The sequence below is a fragment of the Montipora capricornis genome, unplaced genomic scaffold (assembly GCF_036669925.1).
Source record: "Montipora capricornis isolate CH-2021 unplaced genomic scaffold, ASM3666992v2 scaffold_464, whole genome shotgun sequence".
Lineage (NCBI taxonomy): Eukaryota > Metazoa > Cnidaria > Anthozoa > Scleractinia > Acroporidae > Montipora > Montipora capricornis.
The window spans coordinates 127,501-137,500 of NW_027180200.1; the positions used below are offsets into that span (position 1 = coordinate 127,501).

At 37.6% G+C, this 10,000-nt stretch overlaps 1 protein-coding gene across 2 annotated transcripts in view; it reads right to left on the reverse strand.

The window, feature by feature from the left end:
- LOC138036166 (developmentally-regulated GTP-binding protein 1-like) overlaps window positions 1-10,000 on the reverse strand; it is a 17,289-nt gene that overhangs the window by 7,069 nt on the left and 220 nt on the right. For both annotated transcript variants that reach the window (XM_068882518.1, XM_068882519.1), the window contains exons 2-8: window positions 9,204-9,324; window positions 5,370-5,414; window positions 3,654-3,854; window positions 2,536-2,635; window positions 2,216-2,285; window positions 1,083-1,213; window positions 334-501 (exon numbers count right to left, since the gene is read on the reverse strand). In XM_068882518.1, the coding sequence (XP_068738619.1) occupies window positions 334-501; window positions 1,083-1,213; window positions 2,216-2,285; window positions 2,536-2,635; window positions 3,654-3,854; window positions 5,370-5,414; window positions 9,204-9,324 (836 nt within the window). The remainder of the gene's footprint in view (window positions 1-333; window positions 502-1,082; window positions 1,214-2,215; window positions 2,286-2,535; window positions 2,636-3,653; window positions 3,855-5,369; window positions 5,415-9,203; window positions 9,325-10,000) is intronic.

The window sequence follows — 10,000 nt, forward strand, 5'->3', positions numbered from 1 at the left end:
GAACTGCCGTAGCTACATTGTCATGCCTCTTTTTGTATTCCTTCTGCGCCAGTTTCGGGCACCCACTTACAATGTGGCTGATGGTCTCATTGTTTTGTTTACACATTCTACATTTAGGATCACCTTGTGCTGCAATAATAAGAGACTCCGTTTCTCTTTTAAGCTTTCCTTCTTATTTATTATTGTTATTATTATTATTATTATTATTATTATTATTATTATTATTATTATTGTACAAATACTTTTTTAAAAGCAATCAAGTGTTCTTTAATAATTATTACATGTAATTATTTCTTTATGTAATTACATGTAATTTAAGTAATAATTACTCACATTCTAATAAGATTGAGGTATTCCCATGTTTTTTCCAGTAAGTCATCAAAGTTCCACTTGTGATGTGCTGATAAGGGAACTGCATGTGGAATTTTGTAGATTAAGTCTAATTCTTCAATGGATATTTGATCAATTTTGTTCAGGATGTAGATGCAAGGAATATAAACTCTGCAATAAAACCCAAAATGTTACAAATCTAGTCTCTAAAAAAGGTTGGGCCAATTCATAAATACAGTTTTGTAATTTGCTATTTTTAATTGTCGGTCGACAATTGCATGGCAAACACATCTGGGCCTTACTGAACTATTGATCAGAAATACTAAACATAACTCTTCCAAACTGAAGGGAAATGTCTTTGAAGGAAGACACAGAGAAAGATCCTTGTATTTTACAACTTGTCTTTGACAAGAATTATAGTAATATTATTACTACAATCATATTCTTTATTGCTCTGTATGAAAATATATCACTTCATACATGTAGGTGAAGCAGAGTAGAAGTGAGTTAATTCTGGGTTGTTACAAATCACTAATAATACTCCAAATAAATCACTTCATAGTTGAAGAAGAGTGGAAGTGAGGTAATTCTGGAATGTTAGAAAGAACTGCATGGGAGGCTACACTTAGGACAGAAATTTAGATTGGTATTTTCTTGTAAGAACCGAGATACTTTGGACAGAAAACCCAAGCTTGTGAAATCCCAATTTCAAGATCCACAGAAAAGCATTTTTGATTGACTGTAGTACTTGCCTGTTCCCTTCAATGACATCAATAAGGTCATCTGCAGTGGCATCATATCTCAGGGTAATATCTGCATTGGCAATGCGATATTCACTCAAGATGGACCTCACAGAATCAATGTCCAACTCTGATTGATTACACTAAAGGAAAACAGTTCTTAATGTTACGACTTGTCTAACTTACACTGTGACATAATAATATATTGTGTACTACATTATATCATTATTCTCTAGTCCAAGCAATCATAATTATTCATTCACAGTTTGAAGCAGACAGCACAAGACCATTTCCAACTACCATACTTGCAAGGCAATACCACACATCACACATTGCAAGGCAATTTCTTGTCTTTAGTATAATAATTTATAGTAATAATAATAATATTATTATTATTATTATTATTATTATTATTATTATTATTATTATTATTATTATTATTATTATATGAATAATTATTATAATTATAGTTAATAATAGAGTTCAGAAGTTCAGAGACAATATCTAGCTTAGACATGATTGGAAAATCCCTGACACTCCATCTACTTGTGTGTGCAGAGATTGGTTCAATGTTGATCACTCTTAGTCTATGGTTTGCAGACGTGATGGTTTTATCATCTTGAAACTGAGATGTTGAATATGGTCTGTCATGATGTGGAAATGGAAACCTGTCCTTCAAGAGGTCACAAGAGAAGTATTCAATCAAGCCCTGATGCTTGCTTAGACATCCAGGCCCGCACCTTCTGTGAAAGGCAAAGATCTGTGTTCTTTGATGTTCAGGTAGGTATGTCATATAAATGAAGAATCTTTTATGGACCTTGCTCCAAAGCAAAGATACTGGCAACATGAGAATGAAAAGAGACACATACATGTATGCCAGGAAAGCTATGGAAGTTGAACAAGCCACCATTGAGAGTGTGAGCAATAACCTGTGTACAAAACATGCCTAAAACCACCAGACTCCAGGACTTGGCTTTTGAAAACCCAGTATTATTATTCAGCCTTATCCATTGAATAGAGACAAATCCAAATATTAATTCTGAGCAAACACCATGCTATCACAATGACCTGATTTTGAGACTAGCTCATCAATATTATCATAAAAGCAAGTACAAGTACATCAGCATTCACAGACAGGTACGTACTGTGGTCTGCAGATTGATTCCACCTTTTTCCTTCTTTTTAAATGATATATTTGGTGGTTCCTTGTTGAGTCTGATAAAAAAATAATAACACAGGGGGCATGCTTTTAGCCAGTATTAGTAACAAAGTATATGTTTACATTTTATTTCCAAATCAATTATTGAAGAAAATATTTGATTCTTAAATCACTAAGCAATAACATGGTACAAAAACGTCAGACTCAAATATTAACATTATACTGATGCTCACTCACCTGTAGATGAAATGAAAGAAAAAGGCAGCATAATAAAAATAGTGCTCTCTCATCTCAATTAACTATTACCTTATGCCAAAACCTTCTAACTCATATTCAATCAGTCGCTTGTGCCCCAGGGGTTTGAGAACATCAAGAACAATAAAGATCAAACCGCAAGTCCTTGCAACTGTTTAAGTCAGAAAGCAAAAGAATGAAATTGAATGGAATGTTAAGAATGACTTGTCTGTATTTTACTTCTAGAGTATGTTTTGGCTGGTACATAATGATCAAAGTTGTTGTCCATTTTGCTACCAATGGTTTTTAACAACATACAATGCTTTGTACTGCACACATTTCTCTGCAGGATTGTGTCAGCTGAGAGTACTGCACACACCTTCCAGTGTATATCCAGGATGGTGTAGTTGTCTTTCTAACTACATGTACCATTATATTAACTGGATAACTTAATGTCTTGCTTATCCAGTCAAGCTCTCAATCAACTTTATGCCTGCCAGACTATTTTAATTACTGCTTTACATTTACAAAGGGTTTATTGTACAGTAAGGGATCCATGGGATGGATGGTGCTATATTTAAAAGTATCAGTAGGCGCACTTCAAGTCCTGCTCTCAACCTCAAATGTTTGTCAGTCTTAAACTCAACTACAATTCAATTTTCAAATGCAGAGATCGCGCAGTGTTGAGAGCACTCCCCTCCCACCAATGTGGCCATTGTTCGATTCCCAGATTTGGCATCATATAATTTATCCTCTCCTTGAAGCATTACCTAACAAGTTAGGAAACTAGCAAAACTGTTTGTTGACCTACGCTGTAAAAACGTAAAGCCTCCTCAGGGAGATGCTAATGTTTCAAACAAGCAATAATCATGAAGTACACTCTGTGGAAGCAATTTGCCAACATTTGGCCATCTACTAAGGAAAGAAAAGGGAACTTTTAAAACTACAATGTAAGTGTCTAGTCTGCTACATGTACTAGCACTGGAGCACTACTTGGATACTTGAAATCTACAATTAAGTAAACACACATCAAATCAAATGTTGGTTTTTGAGGAGAGGGAAAAACCAGAGTACCAGGAGAAATTAACCTCCCGGTGCAGAGTAGAGAAAAGACAATTAACTCAACCCACATAATTATGAAACTATACGGTCAGAAATTTATAATAATTATACTGAACTTCACAAGTTACCTGCAATAACCTGCCGTCCTCTTCCTTTACCGTCCTTGGCACCCTCAATGATTCCTGGCAAATCAAGTAGTTGTATTTTGGCTCCTTTGTATCGGATCACTCCAGGCACTGTGGTGAGAGTAGTGAACTCATATGCCGCTACTTCAGAGTATACACCAGCAAGATTTGTCAATAGAGTTGACTTTCCAACAGATGGAAATCCTGGAAGATAGAATTCAGAGTGATCCTCCCACTTAACGGGACAATTAAAGCAATTCTATTTAATTTTATTGTCAACTGCAAAATTTGGATGGCCTCAACAGGATTCAAACAATTGACCTCAGTCTGTAATGCCAGTGCATTATGCTTTTAGACTACCAACTGAGATATGAAGCCACTCACTTGGGAGCAGGTCAATCGACCATCTTAAGATACTGACATGGCTTAACATAAAATTAATAATTTAATTTGTTGATCCATAAAACTATTGTTGACAGAACCATGTGTAGCCACCTGCATAGAGACTGCATAGAGCCAACTACTTGAATGTTAAACATAGCGAATGACTTATTTCAGTATTCATCATGACAATCATACATGTCCAGGCGCGGATCCAGGGGAGGTGAAATGGGTGAATTTTCACCCCTCCCCCCCCCTTCCCCCCCTTTTTCTGAGCCCCCCTTCTTGCACAGACCTGAAACACCTCCACCAGGCTTTGGTTCTATTACATTATTACAAAAATTCACCCCCCATTTCAAAATCCTGGATCCGCACCTGCATGTTGTACACATTTTGGCATTATAATTACATGTATGCCAAAACAAATAAATTTGTTGAATATAACCCATTGACTCCCGGGGGTTCCCCATTGACGAGTAAATTCGTCTGGCTTTAGACAGAGTAAAATCGTCTGGCTTTAGACAGAGTAAAATTGTCTGGCGTTATACAGAGTAAAATACTAAGTGTGGCCGGTTTAGGCTGGCTTGCGTGTTAAAGGGTTAAACTAAAAAATTTGTTGAGTGTCACTAGTTTTGAGCACATGCATTACAAAGACTGTTTCTGCAATACTTGTGGTTGGGAGAAATAGACACAAATGCTTTCTTTGTGGTTAGATTTTCTATTCCCTGGAAGCACAGGTCTCGTTTCTTTTGCATTTGCTGGTTTTATGAGTACAGTAAAAGAGACCTCTGCCATGGGTCGAAACTTAGGTTAGCGACTGAATCATCACGTAATACTTCACATGTTGTACAAACTCAATGAACAACAGAGGAATTACTGTAAGGGAATGCGCAAGACACAGGGCTCAACTCACAGTCAGCAAGCATAATCTTGGAACATGCATTTTAAACAGTACCATTCAAGGGCAAGGACGGTGGTTGGATCAAGGCGAGTTTCGACCCGTGACAGAGGTTTCTTTTCCCATGCTCGTCAGTAAAGTGAATGCAAAAGAAAGGACACCTCTGCCCAAAGAGAAGATTTTGCATATTCTTGTGACATGACTTGATAAAGTACAGGAAATGAACAGGTTTTGGTTTTCAAATTGATGGCCAACAGGTTGAACAGAGGAAAATTGAGAAAAAGATCCTAAACATTATAATCCAGTGTGAAAAAGTCTGCGTCAAGATGGAAGTGAGTTGAATTTATACTGGTTAATTAATTAAAGAATTATAATTTTTGCAACTGATGACAGACATCCTTTTAGTCAATGTTCTTCTGTCTAAAATGTCCTTCACTCACCAACAAAACCAATTCTAGCATCACCAGTCTTGGCAACATCAAAACCTACAACAAAAAGTTGAGGCACTCACTAGACCTGGGAGACCTGTTAACTATAATTGTTAATTAACTAATTTACACTACTTTCGACATGGTTCTGTTTACTCAAGGGTATCACCTTAAAGCACAAGCTAATGGCATAATTACAAATCAGATAAAAATATAATATTATTGTTTGCTGTGGTTCAAAGAATAGCATTAAACTATTGTTTTCACGGTTCCCCTTAAATGGTAGGAGCTGCTACGGTGTTTGTGTTTTGTTCATTGATGACGTAGTTCACCAGAAGTTGCTATGGTAGTGATCACGTCAGTCCATGTCACCTTGTTTAAATGGTTTTGACATTAATTTAACCCCTTACTCCCTCAAGGTTTGTTCACGCCTGTATCTGCATTCAGGAGGGACCACGTTTCCCCCAGAAAGAGGGGGTTTTTCCTGGCGGGCAACAGGCGCGATTTTCTCGAGATCATACATTTTCCTTTGTGACAGTATTTCAATAAACAGAACTGCCATCATGGCCTTAGCAGCAAGGGCACCTCAGGTTGTACCGGTTCTAATCGCATGCCAGCGGTCAGCTTCCTATTTACCCAGAATACAGTTGTCTGAGTCATTGAGTTATTTGTATGTAGGGAATAGGAGAAACTATCATCTTATTATAAGGCAAGCTATTCTCAGGCTAAATGGAGCACTCTGATTGGCTGATTTTGGGTCGCAATTTTGCAGTAAGGATCATAACTATGAGAATGGTCTGTTTCCGTATTATTTCTCTCTCCCAGGAAACTCAAGTTGAGAGAAACAAAAAGAGGTTTTAAAAAGCGGATCACAACAATACACTAATTATAGCAAGCAGAAGATGAAGATTACAAACCTTCACCAAGTAGAGAATTTTCCAGTCACTCAAAGAAAGAATGCCATCCAATAAACAACTGACTAAGCTCACTTGTTCGGGACTGTACTGAGGAATATTGGCCCTCGGTCATTTCTGTAAGGACCGAGCGTGTACTGCCATGACCTCGGGCCAATTTTCTTCAGTACAGCCCTCACGCTTGGTTAGTAACAGGTTAACAGTTGGGTTCATAATTATTAGCATAGCAAGTAGACCTTAAGTTTATACTTGAGCCTTACTTCAGATGTGAACGGGTTTAATTTCAGCTCAAGTAGCCTTACATGTACTTTGTGGCCATGGTATCGAATTTCCTTCAAAGAAGCCAAAGTGCACTCTCAAGTCTAGCTCAAACCATCCTTATGAGCTATCAAAACATATTACAGAAACATACGTCGATCAAACATGTTTGCTGCATTACTTGATTGACATCCCGATTACTTTGAGAGCATACTTTGAATTCTGATATGAATACTCATCACAGTAAGTACATGTAAACACACAGGCACCCCAAGCTCAGTGTGAGCATGACCGACAAAAATATAAGGATTTGTTTGGGAATCCCAATAAAAAGCTTAAGAAGATAATAATTATTATATGAAAAAATTCTCAATTAAAAAGCCTAACCTTATTGCCAACGTGGGTAACTTCCTTCCTGTGTGGTTATTTTCCAAAATAAATGCTCAGGGGCCACCAAATAGGCTCAGTTCATTATCAACAGTCGAAGAATGGCCACTGTTGTGTGGAAGCGTACGTTTAGAAAGCTGTTGTCCTGCAATATTACTGCCTGAGGTCCCTCACAGGACTGCTATTGCGTTGATGGTGGGTTGAGATGAAAGTTCAATCTTTGCCAATTGATTGTGATGTGGAATTGTGACCGTGGGAACATTTTATCTAGGAATATTTGACTCAAATTGGTGGCACCTGAGAATTCATTTTCCAGCCTTGGGATTTTATTATAACCGTTGACAACCACGAATTGAGAAATGGCTCAAATTATCTTCTTAAGCTTTTTATCGGGATTCTCATACAAATCCTTATATTTTTGTTGGCCTTGCTCACACTGAGCTTGGAGCGCCTGTGGTAAACATGGATGATCTCAAGCGTACTTGAGCTCTGGTCATACTTAAGGTATGCTAATACCCCATTAGTATGAACCCAACTATTATTTGCAGTTTTAACTGAATAAGCAGAGTTAGGTAAACTACCGTATTTACCCGTGTATAAGTCGACCTTTTATGGCCTCAAAAGAAGCTCCAAAAATCGCCCTCGACTTATACACGGGTCAAAGATTTTGAGCCAAGTTCCAGCTAAGTAATTTATTCAAAATTAACATAATAATGTTGTCTTGGGCATAACGAACGCAGTGGACAAAAGCCGACAAAAGACTTCAAAATGAATGACAAAAGACTTCAAAATGAATGTAAGCAATTCCAGTTGAAATGAAATAGGATTTGTCCAAATCTAAATGTTGAAGATACTCACAAGCACAAATATGAAATAGACAATGGAAATTTTCCTTTTCCAAAGGCGGAAAGCTCTAAAAGGCATTTCTGTTTCTTCAAATAAACGTGATCGTTCAACTGCTTAGTAACCTGGCGCAATACCTCGTGTTTGCGTGCAAGCATTGTCACTCGTGTTGCGTGAAAATGCTGGTTGGTAATGATTGTTTTTTATTCTTTATACAAACCTGGCTGATTTTTATGCTTTTGCAAACTTCGTATTGTTTGGTTTATGAGTTTTGTTTTGTTTGTCATGTGAGAAATTATAAGTCAAGGAACAATTAAACCTTGCACATTTTCGCATCGTTCGCAAGTTATTTTCAAAGATTGACTCCTGCTCCTGTGATGTTGTGCTTATCCTCTAAAGCTCTTTATTGTTGAACAACGAGACAGCTAGGTTAGTTTGAGGTTTACATGTTCGATTTTCTGAGAACTTTTTCGAAACTCAAGGACAAAATCCCTGCATATACAACAGCTGCTGAACCACAAAACTATTAAGTGCTTGAGGCCCTGTTTTTTTTGTGTATCCACATTTCCAGAAATCGAAGAATACAAGATTAGTGTCCCAGTAACATTTAACAAAGAAATTAAGAAGTTGCTTTTTTTGCCATCAAAAATGAGGGGTCGACTTATACACAGGATCGACTTATACATGGGTAAATACGGTAACAATAAACCAAGTTTTCTAAGAAAACTATACATTCATCCTGCTGCCATCACCAGTACAACATACCTCAACCAAATAGGGTTAACGTCTACCATATGACAGTTTATTGAGAAAAGATGATGACATTTCATAACCATCTAACTGATAGTCAACAATGAAGTGTAAGAAACACTGCTATGCTTGATGAGGATAATCCAACTCTGCCCCATTGTTACAACTGGCTGTCCAGCTGTGATCAGGAATCATACACAGACCATACAGCAGTGGCATCTTACAACTGTATATATAGCAATATTTCTTGTTTACATACATGTATATTGATGACACATTTCTTTTGATATTCAAGTTTGCTGACCACGGAACAAAAAAAGTCATTGTTTCAAAAGCCAATTAGGTTCTGGTTGGCGTATTAATAACAATGGGTGACGTCACAAGAAACATCGCTATTGGAATGATCTCATCTACCTGTGCCCTCCCAGAAAGGGTCATTCTTAGTTAGCAGGGCCAGAATTGCCCAATTATTATATGCTGAGAACTAAGAAAATTCACAATTCCAGCCATTCCAATTCCTCAATGGGAAGTCAAGGAGCCGGAATCTAGGCAAAGGATGAAGGGGAGAGAGAAAGGCATTTGAAATTTTCTCCTCAGACATACATGTAGATTGTACCCAAACAGAGCCCTGTATTCTGTAGTTTGGCCTACACGGAGCCTTAACTTGGTAGATGTCCAAGATTGAATTTCTAACCTTCCCCTTGAACTCCTCCTCCTCCTTTTGGTGTAATTAGTTCCCTTCGCAGCTTGGCCAGTCGTGCTTTCAGTAATCCAAGATGATGAGCTGTTGCCTTGTTTTTCTGTGTTCTCGCCATCTGCGTTCAACAAAATAGGTAAACTTTGTCCATCCAAATAAATTAGGCTTCAAAATAAAGTATGACAGACAGACTTGGAGTGTAATGTGAAGTGCTAATTTTTGTACCCCATATGAACCATGTGAGCGTTAGCCCTACTAATTGAAATGGGCCCACAAAAGGACAGAGAAAAACTCTGACCAGGGTGCTGCTCTACCGACTGAGCTACAAGGTCAGACGTTTGTAAAAACATAACCCTTCCTTGTACTTGTACATTTTTATTGCCGTGACTTTAAGATCTACAGTTCCCACGGCCTGCTCCCGTCTGACCTTGTAGCTCAATCACATGGTTCATATGGGGTACAGAAACTAGCACTTCACATTACACTCTAATCAGTTAAGTCTGTTGAAATATAAGTGCTACACGACTAACGTTTGTAAAAAAAAATATGGTTTATCAACGGAGTTGATGATAATGTAAATTGGCCACCGTACAGAGATTCTAAAAGATTTTAGCATTTAGAATCTCCGTACGGTGGCTAATTTACATTAAAAATCAACTCCGTTGATAAACCATATTTTTGTATACTACTTCCCCACCGACGCAGAACCACAGTTTCTTTAGAAACTACCCTCTTCAACTTTTGTAAAATCGTAACCCTCCCTATGACAGACAGACTCAAGTTAACTCATGGAG